Below are 23474 nucleotides of genomic sequence, written 5' to 3'. Positions count from 1 at the left end.
AATGCATAGTTATACTACCAAAGGATCTGAATTACACAGCGTACCTGACTCACTTTTTTTTTTTTTCCTTTCTTCCTTTTCCTCTTCAGTACCTCACCGGTATATTCAGATCATAATGAGTCATGCTCTACAGAATATAGTTTCTCTTAATGCCCAATTATTTTGGCCATACAGCAAGTTACAATACTTGTTACATTACTTGTAGGCTGTTACACGTTTGTTGACCAGAACTGAGACACCAATTTACATTTTTAGGAAGTAAATTCTACCCTAACATCGCAGCACACAAAAGCACGCTCTACTTAAGTTTTAAAACTTAACTTTGCCTACAATATGTCACTTGCCCTCATCTTACATGAACAGGTGATGCTTACTTCACTTATGTAACACAGCAGTAATACGTGTCCCCAGTGAAAAGGAAGGGGCAGACAAAAGGCATTGGATCACGAAAACAGCAAGGCATTGTGTTTCTTGAAAAGGATCAACACTTGAGAACATGCTGGTGACTAAGAATATGCTCACTTAGGTAATGGAAGAATTAACAGAAACTCCCCAAGAACCAAGCAGCATCTCAGTCAATACCCTATTTCAAATTTCAACTTAAGAATTGTGCCACAATTTCAGGAACATTTAATTATAGCTTTCTTTACACTTCCTTTCATCTTTTCTAATTTTCCAGAAATGCTTAGCCCTTATTTAATAGGGAAGAACTGTTTCCATAGCAAATCAGAGTAACTAATTCTATGTGTGCAAATGGACACAGGGATGAGTGTGCAAACACACATCTCCCAGGCAGTGGCAATGTCCTAAACGGAAGCAGCCGAACTTGTTCTTCTAATTGGTAATGTCATTCTGTGGTCACAGCTCCCAGGTAGAAAGGGCATTACCAAGATTTTAAAATTAGTGTACAGGCCCATCTTCTACAAACCTCAATCTATTGTCTATATAAAACAGACTGTAAGAAAATACTACTTTTGTTATACACAGTAGTGTCATATCTTTCAGTGTGAAGAATCCTAAAAAAAAGGCAGAAAAGAAAACAAGAACTTTTCTCTACTTTTCATGTCACTAAAGGCATTCAGTACCCAAGTGTTCTCCACTGCCATTTGAAAAGAGTAATTCTCAAAGGCACTTACTGAGGACGTGAACACAGACTACAGCTGCCATTCTAAAAACTGTGCTTCTCCAAACAGTGACAAACTCAAAGCCCCTTAGTTTCTGTGACTGCACAGAAGTTTTTGGTGAGCACTTAAGATATGCAGTAATTGCCACCTGAAACAATCAAAATATCTCAGACTTACAAGTGAGAACGATAACCACAGGATTAGAATTTATCTCCTTGGCAGTTAAATAGGGGGCAAGATCCAGCCCTCAGGGCTGGAAGGTCGAAGTACTTGGTTTACGGAGTTTGTTTTTCTCTTCTCCACCACAAGACTAGTGAATCAATGAACTCCTTCAACACAACAAATCTGAACTGGCCATCCAGCACACCAAAGCCTCCCCAGCCACCTCCACATGAGCTCAACAGTGACAGGCTGCTGCCCTTCTTCAGAGCTATAAAAAGAGAGGATACTAAAGACAACACACTTGGGCCACACTACAGAAACCATTGACACTAACTGCAGCTCTCACCATATGACTGCTGTAACGCTTCTCTGGGTGAAATTGCAGGGAGCTCTGTGTACGAGGGGGAATCCCCCTGCCCTGAGTCCTCTTGCTTCACTCCACAGTCTCAATCGCATGAGCTGCAGAATAGACACAAGAGCTCATCCAGGGAGTGTCTCGTGCTGAAACCTGAAGAGTGGAGTAGCACTTTGTCCCTCCTTCCTCCCCACTTTCCAGGGGACAGCCCCATTTCTCAATGCAATCCCTTATTTGCCCCTCTCTTGCTTACAGCATCTCTGCTCCAGCAGCCTTCAGAGGTGCTTTAAGAAGGGGGAGAGTCAAAAGCAAGAGCACGCCTTCAGCCCTCCTTTTCCTGCTGTCAGGAAAACAGGCTACGGAGAAAGCAACACTCAAGCTCTGGGCTGTCTGTTTGCATCTATCAAACACAAACCTGGAAGACCTAAAAATAAATGAAACCGGTGTAATAGTTAAATTATTGAGAATATTTGATACTCAAGTCTTATCCGATTGAAAAGCATAAGAAAGGAGACAGAAATTAGCATATGAAGGATCCAAGATGCTAAAATGTATAATTTAGGAAAGGAGAAGTCCATATGGATGTGATCAGCTTCTAGTTAGAATTCAGAAGCCGAGTGAAGGCTCTCACAAAACAGCAGAACAAAGCTTAGGGGCCTGAAGCCAAGAAAAGAAACTGATTAACCAGAGAGAATTTACTTATTTTAAATCATGAACACACTGTTCTGGAGAGTGCCTAACACGGGTATTTATGACCGTTTTAACAAAATAACGCAGAGGTTAAATGAGAAACTCCCTTTGCGAGGTTTTCTAACAATCAAACCATATTTTCCACCAACACATTTGCCTGTGAGGAGCTAAGTCGCCATATACTCCTTCACCATATGTGTATGTGGGTTGGGTGGGTGGTTTTGTTTTGGTTTTTTTTGGGGGGGGGGTTGTTGGGTTTTTTTAAATTATATTTTATTTTTTTTTTATTTGGGCTTTTTTTGAGTTGAGTTTTTTTAAGTTTTGGGGATTTTTTTAAAGAGCTAAACTACACGACCATACCATTAACATAGGGGAGCTGAAAAACTGATTTTAATGGACGCAATTCATCATAGGGAACACACAAATAAACTTCAGTGGGGTCTCAATATCTTTTGGACTCGAGCATTAAACAAAGCTGAACAGTTACCTAAATGCATATAAGCAAACAAACAAATTACTAAGCTCCTAGTTTAATGGGGACAGTTTTTTCTTTGGAAAATAGATTGCTTAAACTAAGGAACAGCTTCCCTTCCAAATCACAATTTAATTCTTTTTCTGTTGAGCAGGTTTTGCTTAGCAAAGAGAACACCTTCTCAAAAGGAGTAAGGGAAGAGCTACAGGTAGAAAAAGCAGCAGCAAAGCTTACAAAGAATGCTAGTTTAACTTCTCAGGATTCAAATGTGATGGCTTTTCTCCATCCCCTCTTGAAAAGCAGGTAAATTTAAGATGGTGCCATAAATTTCTTAAGTAAAAAAATGCAATTATTTCATTTCATGACCACAGGTAATTTATAATGGAAACACTGGTCCTAAACTGAGATTTACAAGCCAGGAAGAAGATGCCACAAGAGCTAAAAGCCTTTACCAAAATTAAATGAGGAGTAAGATTTTTTTTTTCCACAATAATTTGAAGAATTAAAGGTTGCAATGATAGTCCTAAATATCCTAAAAACATTTTAAAACAGGAACTATAAAGGTCTTGAGCTCACCTACAAAGCAAATTTGAAAATTGAGTGGTTTGAGAAAGAAGAACAAGACCCCTCTGCTCTTTTTACTGTTTGATACAGGAGAGTTATAAACTGCAGGGAAGTTCAGCGCAGAAATGTGAAGCTGTCTCCATCCTTCTTGCTGGAAGGCTTGCACATTTATGCTCCCTCAGTTGCAGAATGTATCAAATCTTGCATCTTCCATGCAGGCAAAGTGAAGTTTAACAGTTACTTATCTAGACTACATAAAAAAATACTTCCCATTTCAGTTGGTCATGTTATTACCTAGTGCTGTGCTAAAAACTATTCAGTCAGGCTCTGAGAGGAAGTATAGCAGGTGAAACTTAACATGTACAAAATGGAAAATAATTTTGTTCTGTGATATATAAACAGAAATGTTAAAACAATGCCCTCACAAACTGTTGGTTTGGTGGTTTTTTGTAAGATCCTCTTAGCCAGCCTGTCCTGAAATACAGCAGTTATGGGCTACTTTTAACAGTCTGGTTTTTACTGTTATTCAGCTGCACATACTTAAGAACTGTGCCATGGACTTAAACTGACTTCCAGACAGATACATTCTCACTGCAAGTTGTTACCCAACTGTCTGAACTTAATTTAGCCAACACTATCTTAATTTATCTTAGTGAACTGGGAGGCTGAAGTCTTTATGGTCATAATTACTTTTTTGCAAGAGGATGACTTCATTCACTGCCCAAGACAAAGTACTCTCTAAGTGACAGCGATCCAGGGTTTTCTTTGTCTTGATGCATACTTGTGGCTTAGTAACTGTGTGCCACCCACACCCTCTGATTAATCTGGAAGGGTAGAGCCTCTGAGCACAGGCTTCCTAATAAGAAGAGGATCTTAAAACCCACTTGGAGGCCTGTTCAGGCTTCCAATCCTCCCTTTCCAGGATTTGTTGACTCTCAGCTAAATCAGGTAAGAGTTTTGGATTTCCAGCCAAGCCACTCCTCCTCCTCCAGAGATGCCTATACTCCTTCAACACCGCTAGGCACGGCTGTATCGCCCACCCACATGGCTGCCATAGCTAATAAATGCTCTTGTGCTTTGCTGCCTAAGTCCTATATATATTCTTAAAGCACAATACAGCAGAGTAACCCTCTCAGCTGACTAATGTTCAACACTATCTCATGGAAAAAGCTCTGCTACAAGCCTTATATTCCTTATAAACATAACTCAGCAGCAAGCTATGTGATCACATAAGAGGGATTAATGTACATGGTACAGTGCAGGTTTGCTCAAAATTAGTTAGATCAACCAGTTCACCCACCACAACATCCTAAACCAGTTTTAATGAACACAAAGACACATCTATACTGAAACCAACTATTACATATTTTTTATCTGAAGACAGGTATTAAATGATGAAGGTATATGCTAGTATTAATATGGATTCAAATAGCAGCCTGCGTATCTGTATCCTGCCTTTGAACCTGGAACCTTTTCTAAGGGGTTACAAATTCTTTCAGTAGTTTTAACTGAATAACATATACCATGCCCTTTTATTTCTCCCCTCCACACAGCACTACTGAATAGAAGAGGTCAGCGTGTTACAAATCCTGCATTGCAGACTGTGTGCAGGATTTGGAGAGCCTAAGACCAAAGGCAACGGAGAAAAGACGTAATGATCTTTTTGCTACTACATGTCACTATATAAGGTCATTTTTGTCATTTCCCCCCTTACCTTCTTCTTTTATGTTCTGTATTTTGTAAGAAAAACCGGATTAATTAGTTGAATTCAGGCAAAGTCTAACTTCTAATTAAATGTTATACCAAATCCACACTCTTTAAACAGCTTGCCCGACATATACCTTACAATCAAGATCACATTCAGCAGGCACAAAATTTTGCTGCCACCTCCACATCCAGAATACACAAGCTAAGGAAACAGAAAGAAAAATACAGAGACCATTGGTAAGGGAACTTGAGCTACTGGTAAATAACTTTCATACTGCATTCTGGATGGATGAAAAACACTGTATACATCATTTCCACATTTAAACAGTAATGCTGCTGGCTAAGTATACAAATGCAGAAAACTGAAAAATAAAGAATTAAATTAGGGTCATTCGGTTTATACACCATTCAAAATTATTTCACTACCACATTACAGTGACTCTCCCAGCCGCGACATCACAGATCAAGCATAGAGAGTATCTTGTAAATGATCCCAGTTCACAACTAGCCTAAGCTGAGGTCTCAGTTTTCACTTCTCAAGTGTCTAACACACGCAGTATTTCTCTCTTGCACAGTCTGCTCCCTTTAAGTTGCTAGAGCAAGTACTTTTTTTGATCTGCCAGCAATACATCGATGCAAGTGATCTACTCCTCCCTATCCTTTGGTCAGGGAAATAAAAAACAACTTTGTTTTCTTATCTCTCCCTAGCTTTATTACGCATGCAAGTGTTTCTGCTTTTGCATCAAACAGCTCCAGAACTCAGCTTTAATACAAGAGAAAAAAGTTCAGCAAATACTTTAAAACGCTGTGTTTTGTGGTTTGACCTCAGTGACATCCTCTTATATGAAAGTAAGGATGAGGATCAAAATATGATTTTAATTTTACTAAGATTCAGCACTTAAAGTACTGGGACTGTCTGCTGGCTCATGTTGACTTAATTTATCTCAATGTTTCTAACTGCAGTTTGCTAAACTGTGGCTCAATGACTTAAAACCAAAAGCACTATTTCAGATTAAAAAAAGCACATTTAAAAAAAAATATTAAAAGGTTTCAATAGATCCTTCCAAAACTCCAAAACTCACAGCACTTAAAGAATACAAAGTAAGTTTTGAAAATGTGAAATTATTGTTTTAAGTTAACGGGGTGGGGTGGGGAGGGGAGTAGCAACAACCTGTAATTTCAAAGCTAACAAAACTATTACAACAGAAAAAAACATTACCAGCCTAACTTCCTTCACAGCTTACTTGTGTAAAACATTCTCTGCATTGTACTTCCTCACCGGCACTACGTCACTTGATATATCCAAACAGTCACAACTGGCTGCAGCATAAGGAGAAGGAATGACAAAATCTTTAATAGAACTTGCTTTACAATCTAACTGAACCACTCCATGACTTCATGACAGATCACTGAAGAACTTCCATTGTAACTTGGCTTTTATCTTTTGTTAAGGCAGACTTGGGGAGGGGGAACAAATCCAATAACTATAGAAACTCTGAAGGTTTTGCTTTTATAAACATCTACATTCAGAAGCGTTTACTTTTGAAACGGCATCATAAAATTATGAAAAATTTTAAGTAAAAATAAATGGTTGAAACCTTCAGACTATCTCTTAACAGCATGATCAACCAGAAAAATGGATGACTTACTAGAATCATCTCCCCACCTATTTCTTTGTTAGATTCTGGACAGTCTTTCAAGTGGCAACAGGAACAATTTAGATTAATAGCACTAATGACCTTAGCACTCTCCAATTTTATGGGTGAATGGCCAACAGAATAGGTAACGATAGATTTGTGCTTTCAACTTGAGAAATGGATTCACGCATTCAGGTGATGATGAGCAAGGTTTTGCATAGGCACAAAAATCCACATGCAGGTTCCCTTGCAAGCCTTTTTTTGGCTCACGAAGCCCCTTTGAAATTTGGTGTGTCAGTCATTGCACAAAACAGCAGGCAGGAAGTGTTGGGAGCTGAGGCTCACACCTTTTAATGTGACAAGAAGTCAGCACTAAGTCCCAAAAGCTCCATTCCATTTGCTGATGCTCGCAAAGCTCCAGCTGGCACAATCTTCTTCTGAAAAGCTATTTCACCTGTCACTGTAGGAAACAGGAAGAGGGACGGCTGTCACCAAGCCTACACAAGGGGTCCTGGAAGAAAGGACTTACCTAATTTCCTTTTATTGCCGGAGAAGATCCAAACCTTTCAGACACACACTACCACTAAAACCCTTTATTGCTGGCGCTGCTACATGCTTCAAAAAAGACAGAGCATACTCTAAACTACTCACATGGGATGACATGATTAAAAAAAGCAACACAGAATTTTAAACTCAAATTCTTGTTCTGAATTTTGTAAAAGTAGTATTGAATACTTAGTAAAAAATATATGAACAGGTGCAGATCGCAAAGATGACTGTTGAAAAGACTTTGGAAGGAATTTTTTTGGGAATTCATACATACTTAGGCACTAAAGCAGAAAACCAAGGGGACGGGGGTAAGAAATAAACCTACCTACTTCACCCTCCCCAAAAGTCCTGATTAGAAACAGCTGCTTTAAGACATCATCAGTTCTGTATTTGTGATGTTGCTATAATGTGGAGCTTCCCACAATTAATGGGACATTTCAAATAAGTTCAGTGGCAAACTTCCCAGGAGTTGGAATAGCAGGGACAGAATTCCACAGGTTGTATTTTACCATGCTCTCTGCTCTAAACAAATGAGGGCAGCTATTTACAAACAGAGTCATTATTTTTTAAGATTTTGAAAACATGATAGAGAATGGTGATGAAAAATTTTGGGAACCAGTAATCTTAGCTTCCAGTAGCACCACTATTTTAGAGAGTGCCCCCCTAACAGGCAGTAAACTACGAAGCAAAGGAAGAACTATTACAGGTCCTGAAACGTTTATGATGGCTTATTCCTTTGATCAGTTTATGTAAAGAACCACATGTAATAGTCAAAACAAATGCATACAAGTTGCAGCATACTCTGCTCATTTTTCCGTGGATAGTAACAGTGCAAAAGACAGAAGATGCAAACACAGCATACTATTTCATACCAACCCGTCTCACCCACCAAATTAAATCTCTCCCACAAGACAAACAAGAACTATTCAAACATCTGTTGTACACAGAAGCAGGAACCAGGAAGAACTGTATGCACAAGAGCAGAACAAGACTGAACAAAAATCAAGAACACCTTACCTGAACTGAAGGTGCTGGCTCTTGAGATTGCTTATTGGTAGCTCCTTGGAAAGATGCTAAAGCAAAATTGTCAGTCTTGTGTAATACTGGACCATCAATTCTGGCAGATGCATCTGTCCTATGTGACTGCCACGTCTCTTTTCTGTGATGAGATTCACCAGCTTGCTGATCTCCAAAGGCAGCCCAGGAACAGCTGTCCTTTTGTTCATCTTCAAAAGCATTCCAGTCTGTAGCCTGGTTACAACCTGCTGAACTGAAGTCCGCAAAGTCGTCAGAGTACTGAAAAGCAACACTCTCGTCTTGAGGTTTTGGCACTGAATCAAAGTCTCCAAATTCACTATCATCACCATTTCCTACCTCAGTAGTATGCTGGAAGTCTAAGCCAGAAGTTGTATTGGTAGTATCACATTCTAAAGTGTCAGCAGTCTGACTTAGTTCAGCCTGATCCAACTTTGCTGGTGGCTGAGAAACAGTACTTGTGTCCCTGAATTCACCAAATTCATCATTATGTTTGCTAACATGTGCAGGCTGTTTGGAAGTTCCTTCTACAACTAAAGCATTTATCAACTCTTGAGTGTTAACTAAGGGGAGAGATGCACTGCTGACTGAACCGAAATCACCAAAATCATCATCATGTGTGTCACTGCAAGCTACAACTTCGATACTACTACCACCATTCTTCAAATCTTTAGAATCACCTGGTTTTTCTCCTGCAAGATCACGGCTTAGGCTTTGGGTCTTATCAACCCTGATGTCCTCTGTTCCTGAAGAGTCATCAGGCCTAGTAAAATCTTTGCCATTCTCTATGCCATGCTGTCTTCTCCTCCTGCTGTGTTCTCCATTTTCAGTAGTGCATATTGAACTTCCAGTTGTTTGAGATGTACTAGAAATTGCAAATTCATTATCTTCCAGTGCTGAGGGCCCCTGTTCACAACTGATTTCTGAAGTGCAAACCTCTTCTTCAATACGAGTTACTCTGTTTATTCTGTTGTTCTCCTGAATGCTCAGAGAGTCTCTTTCATTAAGAACACTGCATATTGTAGGTCCTGTTCCCTCTAAATGGATTGTTTTTTTGTTTGAGAATGTAGCAAAATCTGCAAAGTCTTCACCTGAGCTAGGCATTGAGTTCAAATTTTGCTTGGTACTACAGGTGCTAATGGTTTTCAGTCCCTTTGTGTCACTGATACCATCTAGATCTTCTGTTCCCTGAGGATTTACAGGGTCTGATGCTGCAAATCCATTTGTTAGAATCTCTAGACATGGAAGTTTCTCACCATTACAAGCATCTATTTGCTCATCCTGGATCTCAACTGCTATACCAGTTCTAACAACATGAGAAGAAAACCCCTCTGATTTCCCAGTGGTGTCTTTCTGTTCCCCTCTTTTGTTTACATCTTCTAAAGCAGTACCTGAAGTTCTACACTTAGATTTTTCTTTGCTGGCACTAGTAGCTGACATATCAGAAAGATCCTTAGTAAGAGTAGGAAGCTCTGCAATGCAGTCTTTAACATTTTTAACAGATGTGAAAGTTGCAATGCTGGCTACATTGTCAGAATAATCAGAATAATCAAGTGGGATGAAGTGATTTGTGGGTATAAATTCTTCCTTTGGATGACCGTAGTCTGCCGTATCAAAATCAGCAAAAGCTACACCAGCAGTGCTTACACCAGAAAATCCTCCAAACTCTCCAAATTCATCTTCATCATCATCATCGGCTCCATTGTCTAATGGTGGAGGGGATGAGGAGTACATTCGAATAATATCTGGTTCCATTGTTTAGTTTCACTTCAAAGTTAATGCATTTCTGTAATAGGGAAAAAAAGAAGTATATTAGAATTTGCCTAGCTGTTGTCATCTTTTATTTTTCCTATTTCATGTTTTGTTTTAGAAGTGTGCATATAGGTCAATGTCCATATTGGATATGAGAGGCACATTCCCCAAAACCATCTTCTAACCGATTCTTTTATTTTAAAAGTCACAGAGAATCTACTAGGGACAGTTCAATCCTCTTGTAAACTACTACATGATCATATTCTCAGCAGACAGTGCTGAAACATGAATACGAAACACATTTGTCTTGAGCTGTTGTGCAACACACTGACACAGCTGAACTCAGTTTTAACCCATCAGTTCTCTACCTTCTGTCACCAGCAACTCATAAAATAGCCAATGACCTGGTCCACCTTTTGCCACACTCATTTGTGTGCTCAGCTGACTGTGACAGAAATTAAGCCACTTGGACTGTGCCACAACAATCACGTACATCAGGCACCTTCAGCAGCACCAAAGATTTTGAAAGATGTTCCCATAGGCTTTGAAACTGTAAAGAAGCGGAGGAAGGAACTGCTGTTATAATCACTAACTATGATCTGCTGCCCTACTGTTTAAATTTTTTTCCTACCAATTTATGGGTTTCTGTTAGGTCTCCCTGTTCTCTGGTTTTTGTAATGCTGCCTCCACAGCTGCTGCTGCCAGCCTGCTTTTGTCTTATGAACCGCCAGTTGGGAAATGCCATTGCTGGTGCTCGCAAAGCCTAGAGCAAAACAAACTTCTTCATCAAAGCTTATTCTCAAAAGCAGAATGGAGCAAGATCATCCATAAAATATTTAAACACAAATCACGAAATCGCAGGGGGGAAGGGAGAAAAAAAAAAAAAGAAAAAAAAAGAAAAAAAAGAGAGAAGAAAGTATTCCCATGGTTTAGAGAGAAACAGATTAAGGACTCCATTTTAACATTGCAAACCATTACAGTAACAAGCAAAGTATGGATGGAAAATTTTCCTTCCTAAAAGGTGATCCTGATTTTTTTCAATGTTGTATGTAATTAATGAAATAACTACTACTACTTATGGCTTCACAATTGTACGCATCACTTAAGTAGTTCATACCTTAGAGCCCTGAAAGGAAGGGCTACAACCAGGCTTTTCCCGTTTCAAATGACACCTGTCACGCATGAACTGCAATAACATACTAACCATTATCTACAGAAAAAGAGCAAAACCAACCTATACATATTCTTAAATATTTGAATTTCTAACCACCAGAATAAGTGCAGGCATTACAATACTAGTTCTGAAACACAGGTAGAGCATGATCCTTAACTCCAGCATCTTTACCAAGTGACTTTGTATGTGCACCTGAACAGCAGCACACAAAGGGTATAACAACAAGAAACAAAGCTCTGCAGTTCTTCTCAAGCACAATGTCCCACAGCACTTGAGCCCAACCACTCTTGGTACCTGCCAGGGAAGTCCGGCATCCTGAAGGTGACTAACATACCTACAATTTCTTTTAAAAGGGTATTTTGCAGTTATAGAAGAACATCACGCTTATCAGATGAAACTATGAAGTAATTTGTAACATCACATGCAAACCGAAGACTGCAAAGGAATTTTGTTTAGAATAAAGAGTAAGTTGTCAACAAGCTCCCACATAGGCTTACTCAGCACCAGCTGCTTAACAAGGTATTTGAGAGAAGAACTTCACTCTTATCTCAGAGGCCTCATCTCTCAAAAGCACTCTCCCTGCAGTTCTGGAAAAGGTCTAGCAATTGCTGTTTAACATCATAGGTGAACGTAAAGATCCTTTCCAAGATGTATGTAGAGCGTGACTTGTGTTCACACTGAGATTACTCCAACCTGTTTAGTTTCCAAGCTTCTGGGTTACAACCTACTAAACATAATAGCTACTGTAACTATCAAAGCAGCCACTCCTGATTTATATCCAAACTTCCAAGATCTACTGTGGTCAACCAGCAGCACTAAGATAAACACCCAGTAAATACATCCAGACTACAACAGCTTTCTGAATGTTTCATTGCAGAGGAAGATCCATGTGTTACACACAAAGATATGCCTTGGTAGGTAGAAATGCTGGTTTTGTTCTTTAGTAGAAACTAAGAAAAAAAAAAAAGAAAAGACCAGTTTGGTATGTATTGGTACATATTAGATCTGCTCATCTCAAGGTATCTTTATCTTGGGATAGCAATTTTTAAAGCTATAGGGGAGCTGGTTAAACATTGAATGGCACAGTCTCTGGAATTCCTAGGGTCATGAAACAGTAACTCTTCAGTAACACACTACATTTGGGAGACGGGACAGAGAACATTGCATTAATTGGGATGGGACTCACACACCCACACAATTCCTGGAAAACAGAAAGGATTGGGTTTTTTTTAATTAAAAAAAAGAAAAGGAGTAGGCTTATTTGGTTATAACAAATCATTCCTTGTAACTAAATTTAAGTTCACAGTTGAATCTCAGTAGACAAAACCGTAAGTTTTATTACTAAACCTCTGGAAATTTAGTAAGAGTTGTTATACCCATTTGAAAAATTCAGTCAACACAACATTTATCACCTGATCCCACGTGACAAAAGCTTTAGAGACCGCAAAGGCAAGAAACTTGAAAACTTGGAAAAAAAAAAGAAAAAAAAAAAAAAGGCTCTTGAAACAAACAAAACCCCCTCAGCACTATTTCAAGGACAGCACTGACTGGATATAAACCTTCATGATTCCAGAAGAAAAAGGAAGTTGAAGAAAAAGAATGAAGTAGCTGGGAAGAAGGAAGGTGGAAACAAGAGTCCTACAAAAAATACCCCGATTGGCTTCTGGGGAATAATACTGGAGGGTGGAATAAGCAGGTCCTTGACCAAGACAAAATACTAACATCGAAGCCACTGCAACCTCAACAGTAATTTCATCATGTAATTAGATGTTTTATTCTTTATTAGGCTGAGATGTACAAGCCCTCTAAAACATATCTCTAAAGCCATTTAGAAAGAAAAGATTTTAGAATAGAAAATGACAGTTCTACAGCATGTTGATTTACATTGGAAATAAAAAGCCATAACTAAACCCATAGAAATCTGAAGCAGAAACCAAAATAAAATCCCTACATATTTCAATTACTCTCAAACTGGTAGTCTATAAAACATTACATGCTTAAAGTCAAATGCTGACACAAGTTAAAGCTAGTAAGCTAACACATTTGATTTTAAAACCAAGATTTCTGAAGTCGACAGGACCCATCCTTGAAGCTTTCAGTGCAGTATGAGTAATAAAAGATCCCAGTTTACCACCTCAGTATTATATATATACACACATTAAAAAAATACAGATACATACCAGATTTTTCCTATTTTCCAACAGTTTTAGAGTAATCAAGTCATGCAAGCAATTATATTCAAGTAAAAAGGAGATTAAATCTAGGTAGACCCACCTCCCCTTTCCCAGAAACCTTATTTTTATTGACAAGAAGTCATGAGAAGGAGAAGAAAAAGCAGAAGACAGAAGCAACTTCAAATTTGTTTCCAACTGGCAAATATATAAACATACAGCCCTGTACACAGACAATGACGTCAAAGTATAGTTCTGCTGGTTCAGTAATAAAACAGATCCACACTGTACTCCTACAGCCTGAAAGTTTCTAAAATCTTGGAAAGTACTTTGATAAGTTGCAATTCTTTTGCTTGGCTAAGAAGCACTGCCAGCTCAGTGGCCTATCTAGATTACCAGAGCTAAATGGATAGGAATTACATACAGGAGGATACTGATTAGCTTCCTAATTTATGTATTATATAGGCCAGTATTACTTAAACTAAATTAAAAAACTGCAGTCGTCATGACTCAGACTAAACAACGAAACCTAACTAAAAAGTTGGGTTTTTTTCATTTCACTGTATCTCAAAGACATTTCCTAACACTATGAATCAGAGGCCTTGAAAAAAAAAACTTCTGAACTTTCCCATTAAAAATAAAATTTGTCTGTATGTTTCACCAAAAGCATGTGTGTTGTTTTATTTTTAAGTCTTTTCAGATTTATCATCTTGTGTAAGTTGGTTTTCACTTGAGTTATTTGAAATACCACATACAGCCCTGTATTAGTAACTGCTACACTTGACATCAGAAGATCTCATGTAAGAAATGCCAACAAAAAATTAATTCTTAACCAGCGCTGGACACACATCCATACATTAACCATCATAACAAGTCTACCCTTTTTTTGTTGTTGTCCATTTACTGTATTAATATCATAACCTCTGCTAAAAATAAACCATAGAGTTGAGAGAGCCCTTAGAGGCAAGGATGATCCAAAAAAACTCCAAGATGAAGCATTCAGAAAACAGACTGAGTAATGCGAGAGCAGCAAGCATCACAGTCAAAGGGAATTTACCTACAAGACACCTTTTCTTTTAACGTAAAAAGGGGAGGCAAGGAACAAGAGCAGTAGGGACAAGCACAGGAGAAAGGTAACATGAAGAGACTGCATAGGGCCTGAAGCAGACTGCCAAAGCCCAATCAAACGTGTAGAAAGATCTCTGACCATCTAAAATTTTTCTCCTCTGCAACTTCTGCCATAGAGAAGAAATTTCCTTCAATTTTTCATTTCAAAGCACTTTTAAAACATCACAGGGATCATTTACACAGCAGCAGTCCAGTAGCACTATGCTCTGCTCCAGAAATGTTTCAGTAATGGTTGCCAACAGGAGCCACAAGGAACGTTAACAATGCATTTAACAATCTGATCAACGGTTTGCCACTCTACTACATGTTTAATCAGTTTAACCCGTAAGAACCAACTGCATAATCAATTGTATGGACTCACGTACTTTTTTTTTAAAATGTCAGCTACTTCCAATGTAACAGCTGTGTTTTAAAGGCCAAAGTTAGAGCTCAAAAATGTATGAATCTGTATTATATATGAGTGTAAGGTTGCTATATTAACACAATTTAATTGTTTACAGAACTCAAAAGAATACCATACTCAAAAATGTAACAGAAAGAAGAAAGTCATACTAGTATACCCCCTCCCCTTAACTAATTAGTGAAAAATTTTTTTTTTTTTTAGACAAAGCATAATCCCAATTCTCCTTGCAATATAAAAACAGAACGGGAATGTTTAGCCTTATTGTACTTTTCTTCAGAAAGAATTTCATTATGATCCCCTTTCTCGACTTCCAAGTGTTCCACCTGCCAACCATAAACTGTTGAACCAAATTAATTATTGTCCACTGGAACACTAACATGGTGAAAACCCACAGGTCTGACAGAACAGTTTTGTTCATTACTTCATTTAGTTAATCCCTGCTTTGTCTGGCATATCAAATAGAGGCTAAGAGCTGGAACTGTGGCTTCATCTTTTGTAGTACTTTATACCCAAATCAGACATATTCTTGGTCAAGACATTAGGCTATATAATTTAGTAAACCTGGTATTTCAAGTGATTAACCTCAAAGCAGAATTTGGAAAAAAATCTGTGACCAATACACAGATTATTTATCTTCCCCATGTTTTTGAGGGAATTGGGTCTCAAATTTAAAACTCAGATGTGAAGTTAACATGCACTTTTGCAGTTACCTGTTCATTTAAACATTCTTGAAACATACAAATTTTAAACAAATGGAAACCAGCAATTTTTCAGCACACTATACAGAAAGGAGTCTTCGTTGAAAGGAATTGTAAGTGGTTTTACTTGCATATAATAGAGCAGGTACTTCCATGATTTTTTTCTAACATGCAACAACCCATGTTTCTGGCATCAGACCTTACACCTGCAAGTGAAGAATCTGACAGGCTTTAAGTGTTCATGTTTAGACTGGACTATTTTAGCCACAATCACAGATTTACGTTAATAAGTTTTTCAGATCATAACGGTTCAATATTAGACTGATAATGGATTTCTACCAATTCCTCATGACATGCAGTTGTCCAACATTTTCCAGAAAAAAAACTACTAAAGAATTGTGTTGGCTTTCAGAGGCCATTTTCTGCAGTCTCTCACCTATTTTTTTCCTTTAAAAAAAAGAAGAAAAAGCTGAAAACACTCATTAACTTCTTGCTTCCATGTCTTTTTTTATATTCATACTTTGATATTCACTATCAAGAAATTCCACAGAAGTTTCAGTATCATAACTAGAAGATCACTGTAAAAGTCATACTAGAAATGTAATTCACCAATACACTTAAAAGTACATATTGGCATTTGACTTCAAAGAAAAAAGTATTTGCTGATTAATTAGGTAAGATTAAATTCTATTACTGCAGGTCTTGGTTTAAGCCTTTTTTCTAAGGTCACAAGAATTTAAGAATGTAACTCAGGTTAATTTAACACTGGAAAAGATAAGAGTAGTGATTGACTTAAGTTTTGATAGGGCAAGGATTTGGAAAGACAAAATGCATACCCTTCTTTTATCTCAAGTCACTAACTAGGTTTCTAAAGCATTTACTATCAAACCAGGGTATCTTATTTGCTTGCAGTAAATAAGGCACAATACCTGCTTTCATCACACACTGATCACAACCTTGTTCATTACCTTTTTGTAGAGTAACAGTGACAGTCTAACAAAGATGTGGCAGCAAAGAGAACAATGTAATTGCAATACACAAAAGCAGGTATAAAATTTTTCCTTTCCTAAGGAAAAACTCGAAATAGCATGTTTGGCTCTTAAATAAGACCTAAAAACCTAGGATACCACCAAAAGCATCTCTAAAGAAATACCTAAGGTATGTAAATTCCAGAGCAGAAAGTTCCCTTAACGTAAGATAAACATTAGCAAAAAAAAAAAAAAAAATGAACATAGCAAAGCAACAGATAACCTCTCAGCTGTGGATTATTCTGAAAGCAAAGCTGAGTTAAGCAACCCATTACTTAAAGCACAAAGAAAACAAAATAATCAGAAATGACATGGTTGAGATCTCCATGACAGAAACGACAATGTTACTGAAATGCCCTGCAGTAAAAGCCTTGCAATGGCAAGGATATGGATTCAAGTCATTAGCTGCTAGCATCTGATCTTTCCAAGAACATTTAACTCTTCTACTGCAAGGGAATTTCTCTTGCAGATGCCAAAAATACCACAGTAAGGACCAGATTTAGACTTCTCATTACAGCAAAATGTTAGCTTAGAAGTAAGAAAAGCTGTCCTCTTCTGTTAGGCCTTTGTTTTTTCATTGGCTTATAAACAATGGAAAAACGTATTACAGTCTTCCTGCATCCGAGAACTTCTTTCTAAAAGGGCCAGTGTAAATGAGGAGAGCCTGTCTGTTAAAATAGCATTTCTACAACCCAAACTCACTCTAGACAGAGAGTCACTGCCCAGGCTGAAGTCATTATGTTCTTAAATTGGTTTGCTTACTTTTATTTTTGGAATAAGTTACCAGCAAACAAAATACTGCAAGAAAATGTTTACTTCATAAAGCCTTTGAGAAATCAATGTTTTCGATTGTGAATATAATGCTGTTACAGCCAGAAGGTCCATTACCCAAAGCAGGAGTTTCAGAGCACTTCTTTTTTGCTTGGACATGTATGAGTTGAGGAAAACAATGTTCTCCAGTTCCAATAAGGCAAATATATTTAAGCCTTATTTCTCATTACCCAACATTTTGGAATTAATCAATACCACTGTACATTACTGTGGTTTCAATAAACACTGAATATACTAGGCACCTTCTATTAGAAAGTGTTGTATGGGAAATGAACATTAAAGAAACAAAACTCAGGAGACTGCTGTCAGAATTCAGGCACTTATCTCAGGCAGCTCATTCTTCCTGTCCTCCTGCCCTCCCCAGGCCAGCAGCAAACAGCAAGCATCTTCAGACAATCCAGCCTCTATAAGATTCCAACCTCTTTGACAGTGGTCCCCTTCCTCTCTCATCACTGACAACACAGGAAGACTAAGACAGGTGGCAGAAATGCGAAATTTAAACAGAGCTGGGATACAGATATATTCCTTTAAATCTTACTTGGTAGATTACATATAGAAGCAATTGAATGTACCTTCAGTATTTGTGCTGTTTTACTTCTCCCTATTTCATTTTGGCTTAGCTGTGGAATCAGAAAAACATCTGAAAAGTACAAATCTAAACGCTGTGCTAGCTTGCGAAGCTCTCTGTCAACCAAGACTAGTGTCACTTCCCCAAAACCAAAAGACCAGGTTATTTTTATAAAGTTACTATAAGCAAAAAAGAAGTACGTTTCAACTCAAAATATATTGACTTGCTTAAACCAGCTGCAGAGAAAGACACTGCCTGTACTTAAATTTGTAAACAGACAGTGGCGGAAATGTTGCAAGAACAAGCGTCTTTTTAATTCATATAGGCAAACACAACCAGCTGGGAAAGTCAATCAGGTTTAAAATCTGGCTCTGTGGGAACACAGTATTTGTGTCCAATGTACAGCTCACATCTATACAATGTGTAAAGACAGATGCCGTAAGTAACACATAACTGGGATGTTTTAATTCTTACCATTTTTTAAATTCCTTTTAAAACAGCATTCAACTCTGTGAGAAAACCTATTTCTGGATGTTACCCTCAAACAGGTTAGCTGCAAACCTGTTCTAAATTAAGACGAAAATATGCTAGATTAGAAAGCATTAGAACTAGATTACCTAAAGTCAACTGTTCTCCGAGATTTATTTAGAGAGCGCTATGTTCTCCTTCATATATAAACCCTTCAAACTTCATACAGACTACAGTAAAGAGCAGATTACAACTGCCCAGAGGCACATGCTTTTATGAAAGGTTCTCCCACAGCTTGGCAGAGGAAATACACAGTTACATAGGGTGAAGAAAAGCCATAGGTCTTCCTTCCATTACTTTATAAACTTCTGCTTGTTTTTAAGTGAACAAGTATTTTCTTCAACATGCAGAGAACAAGTAAGTGAGAGGAAAAAAAGGCAAAAAACCCAACCTGACTGAAGCAAGTTAAACACATCTAGCAAGAACAGGCTTACATCATTCATCATTTATCCCACCTACAGACATTATCTCATATTAAAAACACAATACAGGAGGGACACCTGATACTCCAAAGAATAATAATCTATTTTCCATCACTTTTCAATAGACATATGAATTTGAGGTTTCACATTTCCTTCCCCCTGGCACCTACTTTCAAACATACTAAAGCAAAGACCAGATTTGCCCCGCCTTGTGGTTCTTCTAAAACAGGACTTTTGGATTTGAAAAACCCAAATTTACAGAAGCACTCTTTACATCACCTTGCAACCTGTATCGATACAGAAACACTCCTTGCAGTATCAATCCAAAAATTTTAATTGCAGAAGAAGCATGGAAGAAAGTCTACTGGAAATGAGGCTGACAGTTTTCAAACAAGGCACATTTCAAGGCCTTTTTTGTGTGTGCATAGGAGTAGCTTACACAGTGCTTTCTGCTCAAAAGAAAAATAAAATTAACAGACAGAATTTCTGAAACCTAGCAATGAGAAAGATCTAAACCACTTCTCTTAAGAGGACTATCCAGAAAAGTTATGAGTATTTTGAATCCCCATGAAAGGGTTCACATGTCATTGCACTGAAATGTTCACAAAGACGTAGTTTAAGTTGTCAGAGAGTACAATAGCACAGAACGGAATGAACATTTTGTTGAAAAAGAGAATGAGTATCTGAAAGAAAATTACGCCTCTGAGTACAGTGAAAACAACAAGATCCAGCATCAGTTTCTTCACCACTGGGTTTCCAACTGATACCACTACACAACTGCAAGGAGAGCTCTATGAATATTTCAAGAGGAAAGGGCAAAGACTTGACTGAAGTCCATCTAACCCGCTCTATTATTTCCACTGTGAAAGACAAGTCTTTCAAAGCACCGAAAGTTTCAGAATATCTTTATGTAATTAGGGTGTTAAAATGCTTGAATTAACTTAGTAAGTTACTGAAGAAATTTTAAAGTATAAATCTAAGATCACACACTGCCTTCGTCAACAGAAATGTGCAACACAAATGATTCACTGTGTATAACTGAATTTTAGTCTATTATATCCTTTGCTAAATGAAACCTATGATCTGAGCAAAAATAAAATGAAAGTGAAAGAAATAAAAAACCAGACATCATGAACTGATCTATTGAGGCTGAGATCCTTCAACTGCTCACTTACAAACAAATTAAGGAAGTAAAAAGTTGAGGTCATACTTTCACATGACCTTAGAAGGTCACACAACATGTACTTTATGGAAACATCATGTGGAACAGAAACACCATAGCCACATTAGCTTTTCTGAAGTCCCTTTTACTATACAGTGAATTCACATTTTTAAGTTTAAATTCTCATATCCTCAAATTTGTGCTATTTATTTTCACTGATAGGAACATTTCAAAAAAATCCACAGCCCCTCAGCAGCCAAGGGTATTTCACCTCTTCCCCCTGCTCTCCCGATTTAACGTTCTATTCCTCCAGGTACAGCTCCAACCTCAAGAAGAGGAACCACTACTGATGCATTAGCTGCACGAGCAAGCAAACAAACTTATGTCTGTGCCAACAATACAACCTAATGCTTTAATGTTTAAAGTAGGCTAATTGGTTTTCCAAGTCTAGTTCACATGTCCAGAGAATAAAACAAAGAGGAAATACTTTTAATTTTGTTCAACCTCTAAGGATCACCCCAATTAAAAAGCAGCATCCACAGACTCAAAAGCTGAAAAAATTAGTTCTAATGAAGCACATCATGCTGTGAACCATGCATGAAAAGAAAACTTATACGACCAACGCGGTACAGCTGTTGTCAACAATGCTTCTTCTACTCACTCCATTTATGAACAGATGTTTGCTTTAAAGGGAGCATCAGACTTCTGCAGGTTTCAATTTCTGTGCTGAAGCTGGAAGAAAGGGGCTGTCACCATCAAGCAGCCAGCTTACTGACACTGTGAAAGGATCCCAAGGTTTAATCCTTGGTTTAAGGAACTGTCTTCTCTATGGGAAAAGAATACTTTGGTTCATCAGGTAGCTGCTCAGAATAGCAAACTGAAGCAACTGGACCTAATAAGCATGCTGGCAGTTTCGCCCCATTTTAGAATGGCGGTACTTCTTAAAAGAAAAGGTCAAATATGACCGTAACTCTGCCTCAGTGTGCCATTTAGCAACTAGCACGCTTTATGCCCCTTCAAAAATAGTTTATCAGGAAATACCACTCAGGACAGCTGAACTTCTGGTACCACATCACCGAGCCCTTTCCGCAGCGGCGGCCCCACCGAACCCCACAGAAACGCGGGGCACCGGGCCCGGGCCGGCCGCCACTCCCCGGAGCCGCTATGGGAAAGCGCTCGCCGCCACCCCCGGGGCCCGCCGCCGAAGGACAAAGCCGCCCGGCCCCCAGGCCGGCCCTGCCCCCGCCCGGCCCCTCGCCTCCGCCGCGGCGGGACGAGCCGGGGAGAGAAGCGCCTCAGCGAGGGGGAGCGCTGAGGGCTTCAGCCCCCTACCCAGCCCTCCCGCCGGGCAGGGCGGCCCGGCCCCGCCGCTCCCCTGAGGCTGGCGGGGGAAGGACGGGGAGCGCGGTGCCCTGACAGGCCCCGGCCGCTGCAGGCCCCCGGAGGAAGCCCCGGAGGGGGTCCCCGCCCGCCACCGCGGGGTGCCCTTCCCCGGCCAGGCCCGGAGGAAACACGCCGCCCCTCAGCCGGCGGTAGCGACGGTGCCGTCTCTTACCTGAGGGCAGCGCGGGGGGCGGCGGTGCCCGGGCGGGCATGGCGGCGGGCGGGGAAGGAAGGGGAAAGGGGACGCGGCCGGTTATCTCAGGCCTCCCGCGGCAACCGCCATCCAGGGGGAACCCATGTCACGGCGACAGGAACCGCGTCGCTGCGGCCCGGCCCCCTCCCGGCGGCCACCGCCTCCCCACCCCGCCACCGCCTACTTGGCCTCCCGGCAAGCACCGCACCACCGCCCCCGGAGCCTCGTCACTTCCAGAAGCGGCCGGCGGGGCGGGACCGCAAATAAATAAATAAACAAACGAGCGACTAAAGCCGCTGTCAGCGGTACCTACCCGCTCCCTCTGCCGGGTAAGGGCAGGCGGTGGTTGGACGGCGCAGCCGCCATGTTAAGTGCTGGCATGCCGCCTCCACCGCGCCAGGGCAGCCATTTTGGATGAGGCGATGCCGTGAGGGACGCCGCGGCCGTCATGTTGAGTGTGGGAGGAAGAGGGCAGTGCCGGGTTGCGGTGTTTTCCGCGCCCTGGCGTTGGCAAGATGAGGAGTTTTAATTATTTTTTTATTATCCCCCCCCGCTCCAAGGGGTGTTGTGTGGGCTGCGCCAGGTGAAGCCCTGCGATCGGTGCCAGGGATCTCTCAGAGGGGCCGTGGCCGTTTGGGGCGGCTGCCCGCGGAGAGGCGCCGAAAACAGGCGGTGATATAAATAAAGCCACCGAAATAAACATGGGGAGTGCGGGGAGGTGGCGGGAGGAAAGCGGGTCGAGGGGCTGCGAGCAACGCTGTGGTACCGGTAGCACCGGGGTGAGGGCCCCGGCGGAGCCTCTCAGCCGCAAACACTATCAAGCTGGTAGCTGGCGTTGGGAGGCTTTCATTTCCAAGTCTTGAGGGTTAGGCTAATATTTCTGCACAGGAAATTGTTTATTGTAAAGTTTTGCCCCTTTGAAGTTTGGGGTGGGGTGCAGTCTGATCCTATATGTATGATCCCGCATGCCTGTTCCCAAACCCGCCCCTGGAACAGGCTACCGTACCCACTGTTCCACCTTTTATCTCTTCTTGTGACCACAGGGTAAGTTCCTTCAGCTTCGGAGTTTGCTTAGTCCGGGTGGAGGAGTCCCCGAGGCCTGTCTGCATAGTGCGGAAACCTCGGCTCACAAGCACCAGGGTCTGCCAGAGCTACTGCCTGCAGAGTCGCCTGGTACCAGTTTGTCTCTGGAAAAAGAGATTTGCATCTGCCTACGCTTCCTAGGGAAGGTGTGTACATAAGCTAGTTGTAAGTGCAACACCAGTGAAATCATGCTTGAGTTGAACTGGCTTTTTAGGGTTTTGTTACTTGTTGGTTGTGCAAATGCCATGAAAAGGAGTAGAAAGGCTTTCAAAAAGGTATACAGGGAAATACTCTATTAAAAAATTATTTTCATATTTTTATATGTGTCTTATTTGCCCTTTTTCCCAAGGAGTACAAGCAGACAATAGTTTGACCTCATAGGTGAAAGAACGTTTACAGCAAAACCACTAAATGAAGTCATGAGAAATAGTAACACGTGCATGCTTCTGTTTTGCAAATTTTTATTTGTTTGTTTTCTAATATCCATTTATACTGTACTGGTGAATATTACCAGAACTACCAGTGCATTAGGTCTTTAAAAATGCATAACATGGTTTTAAATAATGTGCAAAGCCTGCTATTCATCTTTTGTCAGTAGTGAACTGAATGCTGTATAGCAGTTACAACATGTTGGCAAATTACAATAATAAAATAG

At 40.0% G+C, this 23474-nt stretch overlaps 1 protein-coding gene and 1 long non-coding RNA gene across 9 annotated transcripts in view; one reads left to right on the top strand and one right to left on the bottom strand.

Moving 5' to 3' along the window:
* The window catches only part of AFTPH (aftiphilin), a 47468-nt gene extending 25546 nt beyond the window's left edge, over positions 1 to 21922 (bottom strand). For 2 of the 4 annotated variants that reach the window (XM_055809481.1, XM_055809482.1), the window contains exons 1-2: positions 21716 to 21919; positions 8278 to 10081 (exon numbers count right to left, since the gene is read on the bottom strand). In XM_055809481.1, the coding sequence (XP_055665456.1) occupies positions 8278 to 10050 (1773 nt within the window). In that variant the 5' untranslated portion in view covers positions 10051 to 10081; positions 21716 to 21919. Of the gene's footprint in view, positions 1 to 8277; positions 10082 to 21715 lie in introns of all 4 variants that reach the window. The other 2 variants (XR_008747987.1, XM_055809483.1) reach the window with 2 other exon arrangements.
* A 153-nt stretch (positions 21923 to 22075) lies between these two features.
* Positions 22076 to 23474, top strand: part of LOC106112167 (uncharacterized) — a 24716-nt gene continuing 23317 nt past the window's right edge. For 2 of the 5 annotated variants that reach the window (XR_008747989.1, XR_001226330.3), the window contains exons 1-2: positions 22078 to 22319; positions 22780 to 22965. This is a non-coding gene — a long non-coding RNA (uncharacterized LOC106112167). Of the gene's footprint in view, positions 22320 to 22779; positions 22966 to 23474 lie in introns of all 5 variants that reach the window. The other 3 variants (XR_003552444.2, XR_008747988.1, XR_003552445.2) reach the window with 3 other exon arrangements.

This window comes from Falco peregrinus, chromosome 7 (assembly GCF_023634155.1).
Source record: "Falco peregrinus isolate bFalPer1 chromosome 7, bFalPer1.pri, whole genome shotgun sequence".
NCBI lineage: Eukaryota > Metazoa > Chordata > Aves > Falconiformes > Falconidae > Falco > Falco peregrinus.
The sequence above is the reverse complement of the archived record's forward strand: the minus strand, read 5'-3'. Positions and strand labels throughout refer to the sequence as shown.